Source organism: Misgurnus anguillicaudatus, chromosome 14 (assembly GCF_027580225.2).
Source record: "Misgurnus anguillicaudatus chromosome 14, ASM2758022v2, whole genome shotgun sequence".
In the NCBI taxonomy this organism is placed as follows: Eukaryota; Metazoa; Chordata; class Actinopteri; order Cypriniformes; family Cobitidae; genus Misgurnus; species Misgurnus anguillicaudatus.
The window spans coordinates 20996001-21023716 of record NC_073350.2 but is presented as its reverse complement, the minus strand read 5'-3'; the positions used below and the strand labels follow the sequence as shown (position 1 = coordinate 21023716).

Here is a 27716-nt window from a genome sequence, read left to right as displayed (position 1 = left end):
CTTACACTCCAGCAGCTATACACTCCAACAGAAGCTGTTCTCCTCGTAGCACCATTTTGGAGCTGGATCCGCCTTTTGGAGACAGAAAGCTGGGCTGTGTTTCTGGCACATTACGTACTGTTAAAGAAAGTTTGGGGGGAAACTTGGTTAGATGCACTAAGAAAGATGCACCGCAAACAACAAGTGATAATTGCTTCTCTGTTATGGATTAAAATTAGTCTCAACTATCACATATAATACACAAATGTTAATTTATTAATATATTGTGTACTGCACGTCTAACTGTGCGTTCACACCACCTGCGTTTGAGGCGTCAAATTTGTGTCTGCCGCATCTAGCTTGCCACTTGAACATTTTGAGTTTACTCGCCTCATTCACGCCAGAGCCGGCGCCAGACCATAACTAACAGGGGGGCACATGGCTTCCAACAGGGGAAAGCCGCATTACCATAATCATGTCGTAATGCTGTTAACGGTCTATAGCCACACTTCACATTTAAGCTTACGTAAATTAAAACAACGCTATCTTACCTTTAAAAAAGCTGAAGCCGGCGTGTACGAACATTAAACTTCCTTAAAACAGTGTTCTGTAGATTTGAAAATTCTTTGAGCCAAGTTTGAGCCAATCGGTGTTTGCATGAAGTCAGAGGGAGCAGGCGGTGCTGGTTTGTTCTAAATGTTCTAAGATCCATAAAATGCCTCGAAAAAACACGTTGCTAGTGTCACATTATTATGCTAAAGACGCATGAGATGCCGCAATACAACCAATCAGAGAAACTGGTCTATTTTAAATAAAGAAAACATATATCAACTATATTTTCCTCATTTGATTACATTAAAAGTCATGAAACATTCAATGTTAAATTTATTTTAATTATTCTTGATATATATTAAATTAATAAAAAAACGGTGTAGGGGGGCACAACAACCTGTTTGGGGGGGCACGGCTCGCGAATGCCCCCCCCTGATACCGGCCCTGATGACTGCGCGTGAAATTCTAGTCAACGATAAATTCATGCGGAAATTTGCGTCATGGGAGGAGCTTCTGTGACACCGCTCGCTTTCTGTAATCACGTCACTACTAGAGCAAACTCCTGATTGGTTAACATGGGGCGTTTTTTTTTCGCCAAAGTCCCAAATGTTTCAAATTGTGCGTTTTCCGCGGCAAAGATCAATTCGCGCCATTCGCACGAACTATAAGCGCAAATGAGGCGGAATCGCATCTACCACGCCACGCTAAACGCCTCATTCGCGCCACGAGACATTCAGATCCGCTTCAACGCGTCTTCACATTGACTTAAAGAAACGGTATGTAAGAAATTTATATCAATTATTCATAAAATGGCCCTGATATGTCACTATACATTAAAAAAATCATTTTCATTTCAAATACTTATATCACTGACAACAGCAGTTCGTCCAGGATATTGTCATTTAAAAAGTGGAGTTGCAGCCCTAAACTAATGTTTATGTTGTCATGTTGTGTATTGGCCACCAGTTGGGTGATTGCAGTACCAGTTTTAGCCACAAGTTTCCTTATTGCAATACCAGTTTTGGCCACAATCCTACATACTGTTGCTTTAACATTGAAATCATTCGCCCTTGACGCCTCTACCGTGGCTGGTCTGAACGCAGCATAACATGGTGAGGGAAATACAGGAAATTACATCACTGGAATTTCTAAAATTGTGAATCTGCCTGTGAAAATTCAGATAAAGTAATTTTTCGTGATTTATTAAAAAAAATCATCATACAGTACATAATGTAAAGACAATTCTGTGACAATACAACCTTGATATATTTAATATAACTGAGTAAGGTCATGTCAAAGATTTAAATGCAAGTGAATTCAATTATTGAAATCAAATTTAGATTTGACTATGAGACTTTAACCTGGATTTTACGGACAGGGTCACCATTTGAAAAAATGTATCCAGGAACTGTAAGGTTGTTACTGCCGTAAGATGTCTGTACAAAGAGTTAATGTTAGATCTTAATAACAGTTTCTTATTACAAACAAATAAACATTGCAAGAACACTTAAAATCTTTATATAGCCTAATACATATAGTAAACAAAGGGAAGACCCATATAACTGTGACAACAGACAGATGGTTAGTTGTGGGCATAAAACTCTTGTTACGTATGTGAAGACACAGACAATCCGCTCCTGCTGATGAGCATGACAGTATTAGTTCTATTGTAATGCATATGTGGCGGTAAGGTTAGCACTGCCTGCAGCTATTAGCATTGCGAGTTGCACCCTTAGAGATGGAGTGACAACTGGCTTTGTTGTTTACATGAAGTGGGAGGATAACGCCCATGAGATTAGACTGTGAAGCTGCCAAGAACATGTGTTATACGCCAGGGTCATGTGTGTGTCTGTGTTTGTGGTGCCAGTCGTGCCAGTTCCCTGTCAGTGAGACCCCACAGTGGCCTATAGACCTGAAACATTGCATGTCTGTGAACTCTACAGTACTTCTGATAAAATCAAATTAAAATCTAAAAATTTAATTTAGAGTAGTTAACTGTCATGAAGGCCCTAAAATTAAATTCCAATTTCTATATAAAACTATAGTTTCAGAATGAAAACCCAACTAGTTATAACATGAGATTCAATTATTTTTTTCATACTTGTCTGTCCATTATGACCCTCAGGCAACATATAAGGATTTGCATATGGTTGCGATTAAACTTACTGAAATATTAATGAACACCTAATCTTTTTCGTTACCATATCTCTAATGAGCAAGGTGATTAGAATAATTAAAGCAATTCCCAAAGATAATCTGAATATTGTTCCTTCATAACAACCTAAGCCAAATGATTTTCACCTTGTGATAAAACTACTGTAGAAATATGCCTTAAAGGGATAGTTCACTTTAAATTTAAAATTCTGTCATCCTCATGTGTTCCAAACCTGTATGAATTTATCTTTTCTTATGAACACAAAAGAAGATATTTTGAGAAATTATGGTAAACACACAGCAGAAAGTGACTATTGACTTCCATAGTAAATAAAAAAAAGATGGAATTTAATGGATACTGTCAACTGTGTGCATACCATCATTTATCACAATACTTCCAAAATATTTTTTTCCTACTATGGAATTCAATGGTCACTATCTGCTGTGTGTTTATCATGATTTCTCAAAATATCTTCTTTTGTGTTCATCGGAAAAAGGAAATTCATACAGGTTTAGAACAACATGAGGATGAGTAAATGATGACAGAATTTTCATTTTAAGTGAACTATCCCTTTAAATAAGATATTTCTTTAAACCGCAGACTGAAACTGAGAGCAACATCCTTCTCTTCCACGTATATTATTTGCCATTTACAATTACGCATTTGGGATTTACTATTCAAGCTATGTATTTTTTCAGTATGTGTGGATTGAATACATGACCTTGCCAATGCAATGCTCTACCAGTTGAGCTACAGAAACACTTACCAGGTGAAGTATCTGTGCTTTCTCTCATGTGTTTGTTAGAAAAAGCAGCATTGACTTAGTTAGAGTGAGTTAAACTAAAGCGTACAGATAACAGACTGCATATGTAACTCACCACTGTACGGGTCAGTGGAGTTGACAAAGGTGTCATTATACGGTTCATCTGTGAAAAAAATCATTCAGTACGATACAGAAAATATAAAATACTGCACATTCACCTGAGATTGATAAAGTACAAGGATGAATCAAAGTTATTTCAAAGTCAGACAATTTACAAAAGATTTTCACAGTAAAATTAAGCATGGATTAGGGCCTTTTAATCCTGGGTTTAGTGAACCCTTAGTAAATAAGACCTGCTTTTGAAATGCAAGTGATTAAGGATAAAATGTTGAACATAAAACAAGATTACCGGTATTCAAAATTACGATAACCTCTGTAAAATGACTTAAAGGTGCAGTGTGTACATTTTTGTGGCATGCATCTAGTGGTGAGGTTGCGCATGGCAACCAACGGCTCAGTCCACTGCTCACCCCTCGCTTTTGAAACACAAAGAGAAGCTACATTAGCCGCCACGGGACAAACATGTCATCGTCGGAGACAATTTGGTAAAAAAAAAGTTTGTCTGTTAAGGGCTTCTGTAGAAACATGGCGGCACAAAATGGCGACTTCCATGTAAGGGGACCCTCTGTGTATGTAGATAAAAAGGTCTCGTTCTAAGGTAATAAACACATAACGGTTCATTATAAAAGGTCTTTATACACCCCCGATAATATAGTTTTGTATATTATTTTGCATTTCTGTCCAAAGATCCTTCTAAAAATTACACACTGTACCTTTAACAACATCAATTGTGAAAAGCCTGTTCAAGCTTTTAAAGGGAAAGTTTACCCATAAATGTAAATTCTGTCATTATTTACAAACCTTTATACTTTTTTTAAAGATATTTTGAGGAATGTTTGTAACCAAACCGATCACAAGTCCCATTGACATCCATAGTATGAAAACTATGGAAGTCAATGGGGCTTCTCATTGGTTTGCAAACATTCCTCAAAATATCTTCCTTTGTGGTTTTCAGACCAAAGAAATGTATACAGGTTTGTAAAAACACGAGAGTAAGTAAATAATGACAGAATTTTCATTTCTAGGTGAACCATCCCTTCAACAGAATTGTTTTAGCCAGCATGATCTTGGATCTCCATGGTCACCCTGTAACAAAGAAAGTATATAAATGGGCTCAGTATGTCAGGGGGAGGGGAGGTGATCCTTCAAACCAAAATCGAAATCGTATCAAATGAAAGTTAGATATATGCCTAAAAAAACGAAACAAATATTTAAAAACCTGTGAATGTAACCAATAAACAATCAAAATAACACCTCTAAAGCCTGTGAACAAAAGGCAATCAGCACAAATAAAGGTTCACTGGCATACTGCACTGCTATCACCTAACCAGAAGATGGCAATATCCACCAACACCTTTTGAGGACAGCACAGACAGCAGTATATCCGACATACCGTAATTCATATTAAATACACCAATCATGTATTTAATACTTACTAGTTTGGACTTTAAGGATGTAAGGGTTCTTCTGCTGAATGGTGTGTGTGAACTCAAAGCGAGCGTTGCAGCTATAATCGGTGCTGGCATCTTTAGCAAGAACATTGGAGAAGTACAGGTCACCATTCAAACCCATAGACACCCGCTTGTCCTGTGTTATAGGCATTATAGCTGTGAAAAGAGAACATAGTAAGATTTATTTAACTTAACTGGGTGAAAAAAGCCAAAGGCATCCACGTAATGATGCTGAAAATGAGTGTGTGAATCGCAGGTAAATGATCAGCATGTGCTGGACTGAACATTTTGTAGCCATCAATGAGAAATGTCTCACTTAAGAGTATGAAAAGGATAGTTTAAAAACTCAATTTTGGTGATCTAATGGTGCAAAAATGGCACTTAGTAATCACAAGCACAGTAGGCTAGTATGTATGTGTCTATGCTGCATGACTCTAGGATAGTTACAGTATACCGTGCCATGCATGTTTCTGCTCTCTCAGCTTTTAGTCAGTTAGTGGAGATTCGCTTGCATGCACTAGCTCAGCACTAATGCAGTAACGGACACTGCTGTGCAGAGGACATAGACAACGAGAGATAAAGGAAGGCAGGAAGGAAAGTATAAGAGTGTGTGAAGGTGAAGTCTGAATGACGACGTTGCTGAGGAGGCTTAATGTCATCACATGAGACCCAATCAATCACAGGAAGATAAGAGGAAAACTCACAGCTGTCCATCCAAAAGGTTTCAGGAGGAGGTAGGCCAGGAGGTGGGTTGCAGGTGAGGACGAGCGATCTCCCTTCACGCACAACCATCGGCTTCAGAACCTCCTTTGGCCACAGAGGAGACTCTAAATAATTGTGAGAAGTGTATCAGATCGGCAATCATAAAGACATCACATTATTAGAGATAGTGAATTCTGCAACCCGTGTAATAGTTTACCCCAAATTTAATTCTTAATTTCTTTTTTATAACATAAAACTGATAAGAATAAGTTTACATTTTAAATACATTCCTCACCATGAGGGTGAGCAAATTTATTTCCAATAATTTATTTTACATTTACAATTTACAGGTACAGTGCATTACAAGATGTACAAAAGCTGTCCCTTCAAGAGGTCCCGATATATACCATTGAGGCACAGATATGTATGCATTCAATAGGTAATAATGGCGCTTTTACAATGCATAGTACCCCACAGTTTGGGTCAGGGCAGCTTAGTTTTGGGGGCTTTTCCAATGGGTGAAGTACATAGTACCTGAAACTTTTTTTAGTACCACCTCGGTTGGGGTTCCAAGCGACTTGAGCTGATACCAAAACGTGACGCAAAAACACTGTAGATCACTGATTGGTCTGAGAGAATCGTCACTACAGCGTCATCGCTATTTGTAAAAGATTAGCTTTACCTGTCTCGAGTAAACCTGTTGTCATCTGTGCTTTGCTGTAACTTCCCAAACTCCCTTTTAGTGATGAAAAACATCCACAGGTTGAGAATCAGGAACACCATAACCGTTTTTTCCAGACTTGCAGTTTGTGGCAGCACATTTGTGATGCGCACATCCGCATATATGCTTAAATAAGACTCAGCGGAGCGCATCGACTGACGCCATGGGTGTTTGTACAGAAAATGTCATGTGAGATAGAGATAGTGATAAACGGGATGTGCAAACATTTATTTGTGGTGGTCAATTTTAATTTTGTGGCGGACTGAGAAATAAATGAATGTATGGGAATGTATAACGATGCTCTCACTTGTATGATGTCACAGCACTAGGCAGCGCAAATATAACGTCACGCCTATAATCCCTCCCACTCCGAAGTGTTACTAAAATCGATGGAAAAGCTAACCAAGCCAAAGTGAGGTGAGCTGACCCGACCTGACCCAATCCAAACCGTGGGGTACTATGCAAGGAAAAGCGCCATAATATGTACTTTTTTTAAGAGTACCGCCCCAGTGACAGCTTAATTCCTTTTAATAGAGCATGTGTGTGTTAGTTTGTGTAACAATACAGTCAACTGGTCCCTTACTGGACACTCGTAGCAGGATCTTGTTGGAAATTGCCGTGCCAAAATCGTTGTTGGCAAAACACTGGTACTCTCCCTCGAAATCTTCTGGTTTCCCGCTACTTCTAATCTCCAGCGACCCCGACGGTTTCCGCATGGTCACCCGCGGGTCCTTCCCCACGTTAAAAAACTTCCCATTCCGCCTCCACTGAAACCTGCACAGAGCAGCCACACACAGGACATGAGCCAATGCAGTTGTTGTAAGACCTTATTAATGATGAGAGAGACAGATCGAAACATCTTAAAGTTTAGCTTAACTTTGTTTTAAAAGTGAGGTCATGGCCTAATATACAGTGTACAACAATGAAGAGATTTATACCAAACGAAAGTTTAAAACCTTGTTTGCTTGTTGTTGACTGAGTGCCATTTACTAACCTACTAAATATTCTGTGAGCGTGAACAGTAAACTGAATGTATTATTAGAGCACAATAGCTTTACTGGGTCGGGCTGAGCGAAACGTTTTGTAAAGTCCAGCAGATCACCAAACAAAAACAGGCTTTCTGAATGGCCACACTGTGTTGAGCTGGTCAGGCCTGCATTACAGAAACAAGCACAAGGGAGCTGAGCTAGACAAAGTGCCCCAACATATCTGATGGCATGAGAAAGAGGGAGGGTGGACAAAGCTGGCAGTGCCACTGTCAGGTTGGGGCATTGGGTGTCACTCACACAAAAATGTGCTGGTCTTTGTCGTGCCTACGCTAATGGCCATCTGGTTTCATTAAAGAGCCACAGAAGAGAAAGAATGAGCGACAGACAGGAAGATGAAGCTGAAGATTGAGACAAAGAGCATGATGGGGTTGCAGTTTCCCATAGGAAAGATCCTTTTAATAGCTCATTTTCTTCTTGGTATGGCATCACTGTAAAAAATCCTTTTATTTTAAGTGTAAGGAGAAGAAAATCTGAGACAAAGTCGATACTTACATAGAACAAAACTGAGAACTCAATAAAGTTTTTCAGGTTGAGACATAACAGGTTGATGATAAACTGAAAACATGAAAGTGGTGAGAGATGGAAACAAAGAAAGCGGAGAAAGTGAAGATGAGATGCCTTAACAGCAAACAGAATAAAGGGTTTCGCCCATTCTCACGTTGGCACTGGGTTCCCCTTGGCCTCGCATTCAATGATGATGTTATCTCTGGGGTCTACAATGTAGTCCTTCAGTGACTGCTTCACAATAGTGGGGGGTTGTTTCACTGTGGTGGAGAGATAAAGAGAGAGAGTCTTATCTAACCAGCATTGATGCAGAACACTCACATTTTTATATATAAAAATAACACTCAAATACATATATACATAAAAGGACCTATATTTTATCATAAAAATGTTGACAATGAATTAAAATGATTATGCTACATGATTAGCCACATGATTCTTGACTGCTCTATTTTACTTCTAGCTGGCTGAGATGGAGATCTGTGGGTATGGCTTACAAACCCCTCAAGTGATCCTCATTCTTAAATCCACGGCCTGTCAAAATACATTCTTTTGGGCTTACATTAGAATATTAATCAGCTTCATTCCTTATTTAAATCAGTGAACTCATGTGAGCTCTACATGTGAGGATTGTGTTTGAAACCCTTTCAATGTATCTTCTGTATCTTCTCTATTTTCAGGCAATGCCATTTCTGATCTGATACGTTTGGTTGTAATCTGTATCAAAACCAAGCACTGATTTAATGAAGAAGTTAACCTGTGTTAATGAGGCACTTACAGTCTTTCTGGATCATTGCTGTTAGTTCCAGATACGAGTGGATGGAGAGAAACACAGATTAAATGTGGAGAAGGGAACGAAAAGAGTGAGGAGAAATGGTTATAAAACTAATGACAACAGTTTTATATTAATGTATTAATGTATTAAAATTACATTTATATTAGTTAGTGAATGCTACAGTGCAACATACATTTTCTACATTTACAGTAACTGTAAGCATCCATGTTTGTGTTTTAAGCAACACCAAAATAAACCAATACACTTACCTGTTAATAAGTCACGGGTGAAAGGAGCATGTAAAAAATGCAAATTAGAAGAAAAGATTAATTTTATGCTGAATGAGTCACATCACAAAAAGAATCACATCACAGATAAATCATTACATTGTTACGTTAGCAAATCATAATCGGGGCATTTATCTTCACCGATGTGGCAGGATATTCAATCTTTGACTGCGCTTCTTTGTCCAGCTGTTAGAATGACAGAGCCTGTGGGGGTTTTCTTACATGATAATAACCACAATCATTGTGATGTATGTTCTTTAAGACCCAAGATTGGCTTTTGCATTGTGCTTTGCGAATTAAAGGAACATGACCTTCATCCCCAGGTTACAGCACCATCTAACAAGAATCATCCATGCTCCTGTGGTGCATCTCGCAGGATAGCGACAGGTGCATTTCTGGCTTTGTGTTATTCATGAAATTACATCAATCATAGCACATAAGTAAGGTCATAGGGGAGGGGCGTCATCGGCAACATATGTGTTAGTGTGTGTGAGCGCATGTGTAATGGGTTCAAAGGTTAGCTAGGGGGGCTATGACAACCTTTGTCAATAGAAATCACATTTGGGGGTACTGGGAGTAAAGGGTTAATTTGAATAATAGTAAGATGCTAATAGTTACATCATACATACGATATGTTAGAGTGGTTGAAAGACAATCCATTAAAATGAAAATAATCGTTCATAAAAAATATGAAAAACAAAGTTTAAATTGATCTTATCAATTAGTGAGTAAGTTAAAGGAGACAGTTCACAACTTTTTTAAAATGTCAAATAAATCTTTGGTGTTCCCAGAGTACATATGGAAAGTTTTAGCTCAAAATACCATGTAGATAATTTATTATAACATGTTAAAATTGCCACTTTGTAGGTGTGTATGTGTCTTTTTTTGGTGTGTCATTTTAAATGTAAATGAGCTGATCTCTGCACTAAATGGCAGAGCCGTGGTTGGATAGATCAGATTGAGGGGCGGTATTATTCTCTTCTGACATCACAAGGGGAGCCAAATTTCAATTACCTGTTTTATCACATGGTTTACCAAAACTAAGTTACTGGGTTGATCTTTTTCACATTTTATAGATTGATAGAAGCACTGGAGACCCAATTATAGCACTTAAACATAGATAAAGTCAAATTTTCATGATATGTCCCCTTTAAAGTTTTAGATGGTGCTAAATGTTTTATATCTTATAGGTGCCAGGTTTAAAATGGAGAACAAGTGTACAAACTGAGCTATAATCACTAATAGTACAATCAGATGTCTCTTCCCAGCAGCCTTTGCTGCTGAATACATTTTAGTAAGGTCGAGAGGTCAGAGGGGTATTATGAAGTGCTCAGAGGCAGAATCAACGCTGCAATCTTCTCTATCTACACAGATCAATAGAGATTCACACTGATGGAACCAGAGCTTGCTGTAAAGGCTGGATAAAGCAGGAACGAGGACAGAAATAAAGGTAGAAAAGAGGGGAAAAGAGGAACTGAGAAAGAAAAAAAGATGAATAGAAGTGAGAGGTAACAAGGAAAAGATCCAATGTGGGAATAGCAGAATATGGGAAAAATAGGAAAAGGAATTGATGGCGTTTTGGGAATACACATCAGGAAAAGAGGAGGTGGGGAGGTGCTGACAGCCTCTGGTTAAACTGAAATTTTCTCTATTGTTAAGCATATCGCCCGTGGGGTGTATCTCTCTCTTTCTTTCTCTCTCTCTTACTATGGGCTCTTATCATTTTTCATAAGCATCAGTGGCAAACGTTCATGCTAATAATATAAGAAAACTAATTAAAAAAAAAAATGGGTTAAACATTTAGACAACAGAACTCAGAATCGATGTATTGCTTTCTTTGTTAAAGATGCAGTGCAAAATAGATGGAAATTTCAGTGCTTAAGTTTACATTATTGTCTGTTTCCTGAATAGAAATTCATCTTTGACAGTGGCACAAAGAAATATATCTTAACAAACAATACAATACATTCACATACCACATAATAAGACATATGGAGCACACATTAATTACCCATAAATGTATGTAATACCTAATTTGGAAAAACGTTCCTTTCAGCCATTTTTAGCCTTATGTGTTTCTTATAAAATCTGTTAATCCATTTTTGTTATTGTCCATAATGAAAGACCTAAATTAGAATTTTGTGGCTTTAAGTTTGTCTATTAGCTTTGAAGCAATATAGTCTACTTTTAGGATACAAATGGGTGGTGCTCAATATATAATATTGGCGTAGTCTGTTTATAAAAGAAAATATGACACCATTGTAAATGGAAGTCTCGTCTGTTCTTTTATGCAGAATAGGAGAACAATAACCCCAGTAGTGCATCAATGAGTAGCTTAAAAACCTCATCACATAAGTGCAGAATATGTCATTTATGTTGCATGTTAAAGTGGCAAGCACTCTACAAAGGTCTGTATAGGTGTGCTTGTGTATAGTGGGGGGTGGGATTGCGTGTGATTCTCTGTCCCGGGTGTATTTTGTAAAAGCACATTTTGTCTGTAATATTTATTTGTATTTCTTGACAATAACTATATTCTTATACCATTACATTGTATAGAAATACACAACTTAGAGTTACAGATATTGACAGCATGTTACAAACACCAACACCAGAATCATTAATTCCCAATCAGCTGAGGTTATTTGGGTTATAATGATGACTTACGGTCTAGTGGGACTTCAATTGAAACCGCCTCCTTTGACAGCACTAAGATTATCGACAACACTGTTAGTGCCGTCCACCGCCCCTGCGTCCACATCTCTCACCTCCGATTGGCTAATCCCTCCCGTCTCGACTCCCTACTGGTTCAGCAGCACGCTTTGAGTCACACTGTATGACCTGTGAAAAGAAAAGAAAGTGCTGCTTATTATTATTGCACAATACTTTATTCATTTCTTTAAAGGGACACTACACGTTTTTGAAAATATGCTCATTTTCCAGCTCCCCTAGAGTTAAACATTTGATTTTTACCATTTTGGAATCCATTCAGCTGCATTAATCTCCAGGTCTGGCGCTAGCACTTTTAGCATAGCTTAGCATAATCCATTGAATCCGATTAGACCATTAGCATCGCACTAAAAAAGAACTAAAGAGTTTTAATATTTTTCCTATTTAAAACTTGACTTTCTGTAGTTACATCGTGTACTAAGACAGACGGAAAATTAAAAGTTGCAATTTTTTAGGCAGATATGGTTAGGAACTAAACTCTCATTCTGGCGTAATAAACAAGGACTTTGCTGCTGTAACATGGCTGCAGCAGGCGTAGTGATATTATGCAGTGCCCGAAAATAGTCCCCTGCCATTGAAAGTTACTAAGGGGACTATTTTCGGCTGCTGCGTAATATCATTGCGCCTCCTGCAGCAAAGTCCTGATTATTACGCCAGTTTGAGATTATAGTTTCTAGCCATATCTTTTCAACTTTTTTCACAACTTTAAATTTTCTGTCATTCTTAGTACACAATGTAACTAAAGAAGAGTCAAGTTTTAAATAGGAAAAATATCGAAACTCTTTGGTTATATTTTAGCGCAATGCTAATGGTCTAATCAGATTTAATGGATTGTGCTAAGCTATGCTAAAAGTGGTACCGCCAGACCCGGAGATCAGCTGAATGGATTCCAAAAAGGTACAAATCTGATGTTTGACTCTAGGGGAGTTGATCTCATTTTGTTAGATATATGCAAAACAATGTGCCCATGGGTAAATAATCAACTTCTATCTATTATCTTAAGTGAATTCTTAATATTTCCATCAATTTTGCAAGTAAATTTATCTTATTTATTATTGCAAAACTAGGCAAAAAAAGACAAAAATATTTTTTCAAAGCTTCAAATGGCATGCAGATTTCGTGTGGCAGGTGTATTCGCCACTACAGGAGTGGGTTGTGTGTATGTGGAGGGTTTAAGCTGGCCTACATTTACAGTTGCCATGAGCATTCCCTGGAGCCATTAGCCCTCTCGCAGATTCTTAATATATGGCATCAAGGCGCTACATAAAGCTTACAAACCAGCACATGAAAACAAAACCACTCTCCAAACCAGATTAAGACACTGAGGGCTAGTTTTGGTCGGCATTTTTTCTTGGTGTGGGCACTGACAAGACGAAATGTCAAATCCATAAAGGGTTCAAATCACAGGAAATTAACATGCGTAATAGTACGCACTGCATGTGCACCACCGGATTTTTGTAACTGCACATACTTTTTACACGTAGGTTGCACATGCGTGTACAGGAGAATGAAGTATTTTGACCAAGAGATGCATTGTATTTTGTTGCAATGTGAATGAACATCTGTCTACACGTACATGTAATAAACTACGCTTTGCAAGGCTGTGAGTTCGACCGTGTAAACAAAATTAGACTTGAGCCCCATGAGATCAGGTTGTTTGGACTGTGTGTCTTTGCATCAGTACATCTGTCAGATCCTGCCTGTACAGAACTGATAATGTAACATGCATGCCATCTACTGTGCTCTCTCTCTATGCCTTGAATAATAACATGCACGCTCTGGAGGTTAGTAACAGGCCCTCCCTGCAGATACCATTCAATTGGAATAGGTGATCATACCTCTATTATGCAAATGAGAAGTGGTGCCCCTGAAAATGACACGCCTCGGGTGGTCTGGGTAAGCAAGAGTCTTTTTGCGTTAAGAAATGTAATTTCATGGACATGGTTGCAGCATGGATAATACCCCAACCAATTACACTGCCTACTTTTTCACTGTGCTCTACTAACACAATACTGTGTGTGGATCCATGTGCTTAAATATTAGATATTCATGTGGTCTGTTTATCTGGTATGTTGTTTGATTAATCTGATATAACACACTGTATATTCTGTAATATTTAATGTGAAATGAAATAAACAGATGAAAGCAGAATTCTTTCTTCATACCAATATGATAATGATCACACACACACACACACACACACACACACACACACACAGTACACACCATCTGCTGCATGTGTCCAAAGTACCTAATCCACACCATAGGAGGTAAACACTTTCCTCTTCTAATACTATGTTGGACTAGATGAGTATGTGTATCAATCTAAGAGAAGCTACTTAATTTGTTAAGCCATGTGGTTAGCTACACTACATGTTACTAACAAAAAACTAACCACACAGAAGCTACTTTGTAGGGTATCTCTGTAAAAGAAATGAGAGAGAGGATGAGAATCAATTTTCAGGGTGCAGTGAACCCGACCCAAAACGCCCTTCATTCGTCTCATGACTCCCGTCATAACAGAGTCCAGGTGGTTAGAAAGCGAGACGGTCTGAAGCCTGGAGAGAAGATGAGGACGGAGCCAGAAACATACAGCCGGAGAGGTCACGGTCACCCGAGAGATCCCAGCATCCTTTTATTTCACATTCGCTCACTTTCAAAGAGCCAAAATTACTTCCGGCATTCAGGATTCCCATAAGCACGATTACAAGCAGCTACTGTATCTTTACTGCCAACATTTTGACATCTCGGTGTCAAGGTAACACAACTGCCTATGATAAAAAGCCTGATACTATACATGCACACACAAACATGCATTTAAACAGCGCTAACGCCGGGAGCATGAAACTGGCAGGATTTCTTTGGCAGGCTAAGCTGCCTTTGAAACTCCCAATATGTTGAATGTCGGTACAGTAATAGTCTAACCCATATACTGTACAGAAAAAAGACAACCCTTCTAGCAACCCTGCTAGCATTTGCTGTCTCCCCCCATCGTACTGAGAATTTCACCTCATTCTAATGGAAACAAACTGAGCTTTAGACACGTACGATGAAGTGCATCGTGCTTGGTGAACTGTTGCATATATTCAGATTAAAGACATTATAGTATAATGAGCCAATTCCTTCTGTGATCTTGAATCGGTTTCATTGCATGTCCAAGACAAAGTTGTAGTGGGTCTGATCGCTGCCTTTTGTTTGACCTGTTTTATGTTATTGTTGTTCTGTATTGCTTTAAAGGTGCAGTGTGTAAATTTGAGCAGCATCTACTGGTGAGGTTGCGAATTGCAACCAACGGCTCAGTCCGCTGCTCACCCCTTGTTTTGAAACGCATAAAGAAGCTATGGTACCCGCCACTGAAAAAAACATGTAATTGATGGAGACAACTCAGTAAAAAAAGTTTGTCTGTTAAGGGCTTCTGTAGAAACATGGCGGCACAAAATGGCGACTTCCACATAAGGGAACCAGTGATGCCGGTAACGCGTTACTTAGTAACGCGTTACTCTAATTTTACCACTTTTTTTAGTAACGAGTAATCTAACGCGTTAATATTTCCAAACCAGTAATCAGATTAAAGTTACTTATCCAAGTCACTGTGCGTTACTATTTTTGAAATTTTCCTTAGTAAAATATATATTTTCTTGTTTATTTCTTCTTGCGTCTCGGGAAGTGAAGTCAGGTGTGCGACAAGTCACGTTTTCAGCACGAGGACAATTCAGGTCACGTGTAAGCGACACAAACGTAAACAACGTACAATGGAGAGAGAAGAGAGATGCAGCTACAAAAACACTACTTCAAATAAAAAATAAAAAATAACATTTGGAGTCGCGGCACGGCGCAGACAGTCAAACTAAGAGCAAGTCCCACCCGGTGATGCGAAGCAGTGAGCAGGAGGTCATCCACTACCCAAACAACAAAAGCTGGACTTCAGTGCAAAACCAGTAAGTGTCGGAGAGTTGAAGAACGAAAGTAACAAAGCGATTTTCTGCGAGCCCTGGTGGCGTCTGCATCTCACTATGACAGCATATTAGCACATAACCTCTGAAAGAGTTGACAAATATCGCGTTATTTACTCACCGATTTCCACGTGTAGATCCAGAACTGTGTTTTCAACCATGATAAGTACATTCCAAAAGCGGTCTTTTTTTCTTACAACGCGTTGTTTTTCTCGTTTCATGTGTTACAATACTGATAAATCTACAAGGTATATAACATCCTGAAGACTTCTCAGTTTTTCAAAATAAAAGTAAGTCGAGTTTATAGAGTAAGTAGATCCTGTCGGGTCAAAAGTAACACTTGTTAGTTTTGTCCCGCTGCTAATACTGTGTATAATATGGTAAAAAATGATATTATTCTAATTTGATTTAATTTTATTTTCATAGTGTTCAAACTATTGAATTTTTTTTTAGTCTCAGCAATTTAAGTTTGTACTGTTGGTTGCTTTTGAAACATTTGATAAAACTGAAATTTAAAATAAAAATGTAATTTAATTATTTTTTACAAAGATAAATGACAAAATAAGTTTGCAGTTACATATTAAAGAGGTCATAGTAATATATATTTAATAAAAACAAGTGTAACACAAAAATCTATCATGTTTTGTTGTGTTACTTTTACCCACCTGTGTGTTACTTTCGTCCCTGCTGTCAAGGTCAAAAGTAACAATTCACTACTCTTGTTTAAAGTGAAATTATACTGAAGTCGTTTTACATTTGTTCAAAATTCCAGCTGGTTTTGATAGACCACACTTGTGAGTTATTGACCACAACAAAAATATATCTCTGTCTAAAACATTAACTTTTAAAATTAAGTTTTTCTGAAAATGGCCCCTGCTCACCCCTATTTATGTTAAGTGAAGTCAAGAAAGACAATATATATTTTTTTTAGTTTTTTAAAACACAACAGTTCAACTTAAAATGTCAGGAGATACATTGTTGACGTTACTGTTAAAAATGCACTTCCAATAAAGTGAGTGTTGGCAAAACCGGTTGTCATTTTTAATGTTGAGGCAGTGGGGGTGTTGGCAGCTACTGGAATGTAACTAACAAAGTAACTTGTAATCTAACTTAGTTACTTTTAAAATTAAGTAATCTGTAAAGTAACTTAGTTACTTTTTAAAGGAGTAATCAGTAATCAGATTACTTTTTCAAAGTAACTGTGGCATCACTGAAGGGAACCCTCTGTGTATGTAGATAAAAACGTCTCATTCTAAGGTAATAAAAACATAACAGTTCATTATAAAAAGGTCTTTATAGACTCCTGATAATAGTTTTGTATATTATTTTGCATTTCTGTCAAGAGATCCTTCTAAAAATTACACACTGCACCTTTAAATTTATACATTTGGAAGATGCTTGTGTCCAAAGCGACTTATAGTGCAGTCAAACTATAGTATATAGCCGTATAGTAAAAACATATTGGCTCTATACAACAACCTAGCGAGCTGCCTGCTAAGAAACCATGTTAACTGAAATGCAATCTCATAAGTAACCAAATTAAAAGCTTTACAATGGGAACCACTCTATACATACAAAACAGCACTGTTAATGCTTAGTGCATAGGAGACTTGACTCATAAATGACTGAGTTTGATGGAGTTGGCTTTAGCATGTGGCCAAATGTATAAAACAACAGGCTAGTAAGTAAAAAATATATGTAGCATGCACAAATATGTCATACTTTATTCAGTATCTTTTAAAGCAACACTAAAGATTTTTTGCTCTTTGCTCACCCTACAGGTTAGAAGCGGAATTGTCCATTACCACTGTCATAAATACTGTAGCATAACTGGCTCTGATTGGATTGTAGGTCTGCCGTAAAGCAAGTTTTAGTAGTTTTCACTCAAAACTACAGGACCGCGACCCGACGGTTGGAAACTTTTTTAGTGCGGTTTTGGCCGATAGAGTGCTGCAAAGCAAATGTGAAAGTGCTGTTCACCCTGTTTCGAGTGAATGAACGACTGAACTTTTTTGGAAATGTTATTTTAAGGTACAAAAAAAACTCTTTAGTGTTGCTTTAATTGATACTATACCTCGTTTAAAGTATGGCCAAATTTCTCTTGCTTTGAAAGAAAGTGTACAGTAAGTAAACCGAGTGTTAGTTACTTTGAATAGCATCATCAGCATTATCTCAGTTATTTAGGGTCCCTACTCTAGTTAAATTGTGTAAATGTAAAGACCTCACAATTAATTATGTTAAAATCAGCTCATCAGCTGCATTTTGGGACTCATTAATGCCATGTAATTAAACTGGCTTTCTGATGTTTTTTGCATGGATGTCTAGATGCATTTATGTTTTAAGTTGGCATCCTTTGTCAACAACCAGATCAAAGAAACGACTATAAATTTTTACAGCAGACCTCTTATTGACTTACACTGTAACAAAAGAAACATTCAGATGTAACGCTTTAACACCAGATGGACTACAAGAACCAGGCAGGCCAAAGAGAGTGAGGCTTCAATGATTAACAACATAATAGTGCTGAAACCCACTTCAGATCCATCAAAGCGGGTGGGTGGGCATAATGTCAGACTCTTCACTCGGTAATGGTCGTGGTTATCACATACTATTAATGCATGATGGTCACAGCACCCACTGGAAGCCCCAATTTAGTGACAAGCGTGACATGTTTTGTTTTTGAAGATGTTTGTGGTACCATACATAATCCAGATACATTAAAGCATTTATTTAAACTTTCATTTGACTCTGCCTATTTCCTGTTTAGCTCATTCCCTGCCAGCCTTTTTAAAAAAAGTTGCCCTTCAGCATTTTTTTGTGATTTTCACAAAAGTTTCACAAAATGCCTTCCAGGAAAAAATCCCTCTATAAATATACAAACATAAAAATATATCAAATGAAAGAACATACCCTCTGCTATAAACAAAATGAAAAAAAAAGTTTCATCCTATTTTCATTTGTTCTCTTTTTATCATCTCGTAAATATAGGTAGGTTTCTTTAAAAATACCACATTTTGAGCAAAAAGCTAAAATAATAGCATTTTTGTAAATGAATTTTGTTAGAGATCAGATTCAGAAGAATTATCAAAACATTCACGAAGTTTAAAATGTTGTTGAATTTGTTTTTGCTTCAGCTTTGAATAAACTGGGTAAGAGCGCCATCTAGTGGATAATAGCGGATTACAGATTACCATAAAAACTTGTCAGGAAAGCATCATTGGCAGGGAAATGTTTTCTCTTAATTGACGAGATAACTCGTCAATGGCTGGGAAAGAGGTAAGAGGATGGGAAGCTGGCTTAAAAAAAAAGAAAACAGTGTGGTTGTAAATCTGATACCATTTTACTTTAATAACATCCACTGGAACTTAATATTTGTTTATCTGTGCATGTCTAAACTAAGTAATTTCGGGATATCTCAAGCATACATTTTGCAGCGAAGAGACTTTTTTACAAAGCATTTCCCAAATGAGCTTAAGGTCAATACAAATGGATGAAAGCACCGTCATCCCTCATTGACTTGTGTAAGCTTTGCCATACATTCCAGGTTTGTTTTGTGCAAGAAATTTTGAACATATCGTGAAGGTGGTACATGAATAAGAATTAAATCGTATAAATAATTCCTATGCAAAATGAGGCGAATGCACGTTATAAATTATATAACCCGAGCGTCTCCTGTATTTACAATTATGGAGGTGGTGATGGCGCAGTGGAGAAGACAAACGCCTTCGGTGTGAAAGACTCGGGTTCGAATCCAGTGTGACACACCATTGTGTCCCTGAGCAAGACACTTAACCTCTAGTTCCTCCAGAGGGGTGCGACCTCTGACATATATAGCCATTGTCAGGCGCTTTGGATGAAATCGTCAGCTAATTAAATAAATAAATAAATACATTTGTCCTAGTTTGCAATACATGTAAACAAAAGTTTCCTTTTTATAGCTGTACAGTAAAGGATTTACACTTCTTCGCAATAAAGGCTTCAGCAGAATAAGTACCCTCAAATCTGAGGTGTGCATGTGGCACCCATGTAGAGTATTGGCAGTTCCATCTTAGAAATTTTAACAAACATTAAAAAAATACAATAAAATCTTTAAAGAATATTAATTATTTTATATTCTTTATTTATTTATTATTTATATTTAAAGGATTAGTCAATTTTCTTAAACAAAAATTGAGATAATTTACTCACCATCATGTCATCCAAAATGTTGATGTCCCTCCCTGTTCAGTCGAGAAGAAATTATGTTTTTTTGAGGAAAACATTCCAGGATTTTTCTCACTTTAATGGACTTCAATGGACCCCAACACTTGGTCACGTGTTACATATGAAACGCACATTTGCGGACCATTTTTAAACAGTAAACTAACACAAAGAAATGAATTAGTACCATTCGACATACAACAACGGAACGGTCCTCTTTCTCCACACTTGTAAACAAACACTGGGGCATAGTTTCACATACGTCATCCTTGACCTCTTGATGTGATGATGTATTACATGAGGTCGCGCTGGCACGTCACACAGCCGGAGGAAGAAGAGAAGTTGTCGTAAAAGTGCATATTTTTTATTTTTCTTGCCAAAAATGACAATCGTTCCGCTAGATAAGACCCTTATGCATTGTTTAGAGTCCATTGAAACTGCAATTTTAAACTGCATTAAGTCCATTAAAGTACATTAAAATGAGAAAAATCCTGGAATGTTTTCCTCAAAAAACATAATTTCTTCTCGACTGAACAAAGAAAGAGATCAACATTTTGGATGACATGGTAGTAAGTAAATTATCTGGATTTTTTTTAAGAAAATTGACTTATCCTCTAAGGACTAATAGCTCTAAAAACACTTTGCTGACGGACAGCCTACTGCATCTTGGAAGGTTACTGTAAATACAATAGGTCTTAAGTGAAGGTACAGTAAATCAGATATGCATCAATGTCTATTATATGCAGCTTTAATGGCTGGTTAAAGCTACTTGACGCACATCTCTAAAAACGAAATGTCACTGTAAGGGCAAATGTCCTTGGTGTCACTGCAAGCTGAAGTTCCAGCAGGCTGGGTTACATCGCTCGTGTTGTGTCCCTAGTGTGCTGAGTGTAGTACAGCCCCAGGCAATCCTCTCATCCAAAACCTTGCACACATACATTACCCAAACTCCTGCTCTATAAATACTGGCATGCCCATCACAGCCAATTACTCTCAGTGGAGCTGCGCCTCAGACACGTCGCTCTTCCTCAGGCACCCCTCTGCTATACTGAGGATACTGGATGAGATGCCCCTACAGCTGTCACTTACAAGAACCATATGCATGTTTTAACACTACGTTTTCAATAGATGCTAAAAACATTACACTCATCTTACCTGAGGGCATGCTTAAAGAGAAATTCCCCATCACTAAGCTATAGTATACATGCTTTATATAAGTGTTATCACAATTTTAACAGCTCTTATGTCATCAAGTTAATAAACAAAAACTTACACAAACGTGTTGGAAAATGAGGCCAATTTCAGGACTGTTGGTGAGACTTTTAAGACCTAAAAAAGGACAGAAAAACAAGATCAATTATCATTTCCAAACATGCCATAAATGTTTGATCTGTAAATCTACAAAATGGAGTATATTGTAGTGTACGTAATACTGATCTAATGTAATTATGTGCCTACATATCATTGACTTCCTATATGGTAGCAAACATTTTATTGAACTTGTCTTACAGCTTTCAGCCCCTGTCTGCAGACATGAGATGCTTTACTGTAAGGGAAGGCATTAGATTTCACTGAAGCACACCATTTTAGTATTCACCATCTGTGGTCCAGTGAAATCACAGTGTAGTGGACACATGGCACTGTATCATCTTGAACTTTAAAAACCTGGGACCTTGACCTCTGTCAAACAAAGATACTACAAAGCCTTTGCTGACCTGAGTTAGGGGAAATTAGAGAGAGAGAGATGTGGCTAATACACAGAGATGGATGAAGTGTTAATAAATGCAGAGCGAGTCTTGCTGACGTCTTTTCTTATGGTAATTGCCAATTGGGCATCGTTTAAATGCCACGGCCTACCTGAGCATTGTTTCTGACCATGTCCATCCCTTTATGACCACCATGTATTCATCCTCTGATGACTACTTCCAGCAGGATAATGCACCATGTCACAAAGCTCAAATCATTTCAAATTGGTTTCTTGAACATGACAATGAGTTCACTGTACTAAAATGGTGAGTGTAGATGATAATTACACACAATACAAACACAAATATATGCGCAAACAAACTTTTTGGAGCTTTGTATATGAGACCCACAAAAGCTTAATGACATTTACTCTTTTAATGAAGAAATAAAGTCAGGTACATCTAGGATGACATGTGGGTGTATATTATAAGAGATTATTTTTCATATTTAAGCAAACTGCTCCTTTAAAAACCAAGTTTAAAATTAGAAACACACAGCCTTTTGCTTTCATTTTGCTGAATCTCTCTCAGGAGTTAACAGAAGGTTTTCCAGCCTCCCTCACACATTTATTAGATTATGGCAACATGCTTCTGGTTTACATCTATTGCTTGTCTAGAGCAGGGGATCTCCTGTCCTGGAGGACCCCTATAGTCACGTCTGATTTAACTCATCAGCGCATTAGTAGAGACTGCAAGCCCTAAATCAGGTGTGTCGTATGAGGCACATGTACAAAATGTGCAGGACAAGGGGTCCTCAGGACAGGTTTGAGAAGCCCAGGTCTACAGCATGTCTCGTACTGTGCAGCAGCACCTGCTCCCATAGGACTACACTTCCTGCCTGACCTCTGACTTTGTCCATTACGAGATCCTGTTAGGCTTTACAGGTCAGAAGGCCATAGTAATAACTTCCTCCTCAGATGGGCAGAACAGTCATGAGGTTATTGATCGTCCATGTAACTCTATTTGCTTTGAATTGAAGGTACAGTTTAAAAATAAATGGAAATTTTGCCATTATTTTCTCATGTCGTTCAAAACCGGCATGCTGTTAGACAGGTGAGAAAAACAGGAGCATAAACTGAATGCACAAAACAGACCTCAGGGACAGGAAGATGGAGAGAAGTGTGCAGAGTCGTGTAGACATTATAGTTGGCAGGAGCGATGGCTCAATGTTGCAGAATGACCTAGTTATACCAGGAGGGAGGATGCAGGGAACAATGTGAGGAGGGGGTGGCACAGGGAGAGGGTAGGGGAGCGAAAGGAGTGCAGATGAGGAGAATGAAAAGGAGTTTGGTGGAAAGCGATAGGAAGGAGGAGAGATGAAGATGCTGGAAAAGGAATGGAGTGAGACAGGCATGTCTGTAGCCCTAAGGAAAACAGGAAGTAATAAATCAATCCCGCCTTCTTTGAAAGTCTCTATCCTCTTCCCACTTACTGCTGTCAATTATTACCTGATGGTAATCCAGAAATAATTTACACCTTAACAAAACACTCTCTCCAAAAAAAAAAAAAAAAAACGATCTGAGTGCAGACACCTGCATCTTTTTAATAACAACTTATAATCCAGTTTAACTAGAGAATAAATACACTAAAACAAGACCACATTGCTTGAAGTTACTGTCATCCTTTAGCCTGGGTTTCCCCATGCTGCCTTGCGCACAAATTTATTCATGCTGCAAGTCTAGCATGGAAACCATGGACCAATTTTTCCCCTGAAATAGGGAACCAATCACAAAATGGGGAGGGGGCAGCAAGGCGATGACGACGTCTATGCGACACACCGAAGCAGTTTTGTTTATCCAACACGGCAGCAGACGCGAAGTTACTTTTCGATGCAGTCTTAGATAGTGTTCTTAGTAGTTTGAATGCAAGTTTATCTTTAAAAAGAGCAACTTTTGGCGTTAAACTATTTTTATATCCAAGAAGGATGTTTGGATATAGCAAGACATGATAGCCACAGAGTTTTACAGGACCAACCTGCTAGGCATCGTCATCGACGAAGTCCATTTAATTTATAAATGGTAAGTGGTATTTATTAATACCATATTGATCGTTCGTTATGCCTGTAGTCTACCTACTGTGCTTGTCACAGTGCCACTAAGTTGTATTGCTTTTCATTTTCAATATACAGCTATTGTTTTAGTTGGATAGCTTTCAGCTGTATGCACACGTAGCCTACCCGATAAAAGTTGTTGACGCTTGAATTTATGTCGCTCTATATACGTCATCTGATATAATTGAAACGATTGGCTATGAGCTACGTACAGACACATTTTGATAGACATTAGTAGCGTCCAATAAACGTCTCTGAGCATTCGTAAACCACGCCTCAAATACGAGAAAGTTAGCATGTGGTTCCAAGACCACTTCTTATTCTCTAAGAGACTCGTGTTAGCCAGGCTAGTCATCCTTACCATGGCAAATAAATTAAACAATGAAGGTCGAACGATAAATAAATCCAGATATGCAAATTGCAAAGAAAACATTCACCATTTTTAAAGAGCTGTTTCAAGTGTCTGGATCAAAGTTTTAGCATCATTATCTACAAACCCACTAAAGTATGCCAGGTAATAAAAGTCTGCTTACAAACATTTGAGAATGATCCTGTGCTGTTTGTGAGTTGAGCGTGTTTGCAATGTCACCTGATGTGCAATGTTTCTTTAGTGTATAAAACACTAAAATCAGCACTATCATATTGGCTTGCAACTTATTCTTTGTGAATTTTATAACCCATATCCTTCTGCACATTAGAGTCGAGCAGGGTCGGGATTTTTCACTGCCAGATGCTGACCTACTCTACTCAAGGTACTGTAGGATGAGGGGAATCCTCACGGCAAGGATAAAATCTGGGTCACGATGCTCTGATTGCAGGGACCAAATTAAAACTAATTATTGACTGTGACGGTTAAAAACAACCTGATGGTCTTCAAAGGGTCAGTATCATTACAGACATCTTAAAATGCTCATTAGCTCATCACATACATGTGCTTTTTCATTTTTTAAAGCAGGATTTCCCCTGTGGACACAATCGATATACAGGACTGCCTTTTTTATCCCATTAGTTCAAGTGGAAAACATGCTGCTGTGCCACAACTGAAATATTTAAGACCCCCTTTCTCTCCTTTAGCCTTAAAGAAGACCACCTGCCTACATCCCTTCAGCACAGCATCAGTCTATTTGCTTTAAATGTGAAATTGGATTGTGCCTAATCTTTACTCATTTATTCATTTTAATTGTTTAATTTATTATTTATCCAAATAAAATCTTTAATATTTATTCAAATGAGAAGAATAAGTATTTTATTCATTTCATATTTAACTCATTCATTCTGCTATACTGGATTACAAAAATCTGTTTTGCCATGTGGCTCTCCTGTAACTGGATAAGAGGAGATGAATTTGTGCTTTGAGAGTGACTGTGAAAGGTGGGCAGAAAACAAAGCCCCGAGCACACACCTAAACCCAGCTCTCTCTCAAAACAAGCTCAGTAATCAATTTAAACAGATTTTAATATACCTTTATTGCCTTTTATCAAAAACCCATTTCTTTCCTTAGTTTAAAAGCACAAAAGCTACCCAAACTGCACATCATTTCCTGTGTGCTCTGCTTGCATGAGACACCGGCCAATAATATACAACTTGGTCGCTAGGGCTGCTTAGCAACAGCATCGGGTGAGGTGTGTGTGTGTATGTGTTTCGCAGTGGGAAGCTTGTCCCAGGGGGGGTTAGTATGTCTATTACCAAGCCAACGTGTGTGTATGTGTGTGTGTGTGTGTGTGTGTGTGTGTGTGTGTGTGTGTGTGTGTGTGTGTGTGTGTGTGTGTGTGTGTGTGTGTGTGTTTCAAATCGAAAAGAAAGAAAATAACCAAAATGCACAACCTCTTTTAAGACCTAATGACAGGCCTATTAAAGCATCCAAAATGTAAAATGAAAACTAAATCGATGTATTCTGCACCTGTGCACTGTTGCCGGGATACTAAGTAATAAACGTTCATTAAAGGTAAACAGCTGTGTGCTACTGAAATGAACTGCTCAAAACATACTCAATGCTCAAATAGATCATGAATCTTTTCATTTTAAGCATTTTGATTTGAAACAGCTAGTCAGAAACCAGAGAATACTGTATGTCTCCTATATGTATAGAAGTAGAGAGGTCAAAAATAGGCCAGTAATGAATATTTAATGCAGAATGATTCCAGTTTAACGTGTCAGACTGATAATATACCCACTGCTATTCACAAGATTAGAGTGGATTTCCAGATCACTAATATATATCGCTTAACCTCCATATTTACCACATTGATTTTAGAGGTGGGGAAACGTTAACCCCTTTCTCATCCCCCTAGATCAGTGGTTCTCAAACTTTTACACCAATTACCATCTCAGAAAATATTCGGCTCTCCATGTACCACATTGACCAACATTAAAGGGATAGTTCGACCAAAACTGATATTAAACCCATGATTTACTCACCCACAAGATGTCCATCGTTTTTCAGACAAACACATTTTCGGATAGTTTAGAAAATGTTTTAGATCTTTCAGTTAATTAAATGTGAAGTTACGGGGTCCACGACCTTCAAGTCCAAAAAATTGCGTCCATCCTTCACAAAATAAATCCATCCGCCGCCATCTTAGTCGCGTCCGCATTCAAGATCATAACTTTACGCAGCTTACGGAGGCTACTCTGCTGCTGCTCTGTGCCCCCGCCCTCCGAATTTGTCATACGTCACTAAGAAAAGTGCGTACACTACGCTAATACTCTCTCCTGAATACAAAGGAGTCTAAGATGGCGGCGCTACCGGAAGGTATTTGTTTTCGTTAATAAAGTTTTAAATATGGACATTTCTACAACAACACCGCACGGATTACCCTCAGAAGACCTTTATTTATCATCCTGGAGCCGTTTGGATTTAATTTGTGAAGGATGGACGCACTTTAAGGAGTCGAGTCCTTTAAAGGATGCGACCTTCAGAGACTGCATTCTTTGAAGACTGAGTGCATCCTTTGAAGGATGCAACCTTCGGAGGTTGCATCATTTGAAAACTGAGACATATGAAGGACGCCACTGCATCCTTCAAAGACTGAGTCCTTCGAAGACTGCATCCTTCAAATCCTTCAAAGGATGCATTCTTTTGTCCCTGTAAAGACGATATCCTTTCGAAGAACGCAATCTTCGACTTTGAGAATCATTGTCCTAGATAAAATAACACAATGATTCCTGATTTGATTTGAACAGTCCTGAGTTCAAAATTAACTCGCATAAACAACTTTTAAAGGGCCCATATTGTGCAAAATCCACTTTTACAATGTGTTTGGACATAAATGTGTGTTGGCAGTGTGTGAACACAACCACCCTACAATGACAAAAAAATCACCCATTCCTCCTTTTTAATGCCCATTAAATCATAGCAGTCTCATTAGACATTCTCTTGTTAATGTGATGTCACAACGGCCAAAAAATGCGGATATATTGGTCCTTTTATAATCCAGGTGACAAAATTGTACGGCACATGAGTGGATGTACAGTACTGTGCAAAAGTCTTAGGCCACCACCACCAGACTTGTCTTTAAGAAGTTTTAATGTCGATCCATATTTATTTTTCAATCTATTTTATTAAGATACAAACAGAAAATACAGGAAATATGTCCTACACAAAATTACATTTTCAGGACTAAATGTCTTCTTTAGGCATCGACGGTGTTTAGTGTGACCTCTCTTGGCACCAAACACATCTTGAGCGTTTTTTAAGCAGAATAAAGCAAAACAATTAAAATTAGAAATTAGGATTTAATTTTATTTAGGTTTAAGAGATCCTGCAGTTTCCTGCTTTTACTCAAGTCGAAAGGGAGTTTACTAGTTTTAATACTATATACACATTTCCTGTATTTTCTGGATGTATTCTATTAAAGAGACTGAGAAACAATTATATATGATCACTATAACATTGCAAAAACAACAAATCTAATTTTGGCATGGTGGCCTAAGACCTTTGCACAGTACTGTATATCACAAACAGATTTTATTTAGTGATTTCA

At 38.0% G+C, this 27716-nt stretch overlaps 1 protein-coding gene across 25 annotated transcripts in view; it reads right to left on the bottom strand.

Moving 5' to 3' along the window:
- Positions 1-27716, bottom strand: part of nfasca (neurofascin homolog (chicken) a) — a 102094-nt gene that overhangs the window by 35957 nt on the left and 38421 nt on the right. For 17 of the 25 annotated variants that reach the window (XM_073876045.1, XM_073876046.1, XM_073876052.1 and 14 more), the window contains exons 2-10: positions 21212-21267; positions 11723-11896; positions 8775-8792; positions 8151-8256; positions 7027-7217; positions 5725-5847; positions 5006-5176; positions 3565-3612; positions 6-117 (exon numbers count right to left, since the gene is read on the bottom strand). In XM_073876045.1, coding sequence (XP_073732146.1) covers positions 6-117; positions 3565-3612; positions 5006-5176; positions 5725-5847; positions 7027-7217; positions 8151-8256; positions 8775-8792; positions 11723-11816 — 863 coding nt within the window. In that variant the 5' untranslated portion in view covers positions 11817-11896; positions 21212-21267. The remainder of the gene's footprint in view (positions 1-5; positions 118-3564; positions 3613-5005; positions 5177-5724; positions 5848-7026; positions 7218-8150; positions 8257-8774; positions 8793-11722; positions 11897-21211; positions 21268-27716) is intronic. The other 8 variants (XM_073876047.1, XM_073876063.1, XM_073876053.1 and 5 more) reach the window with 4 other exon arrangements.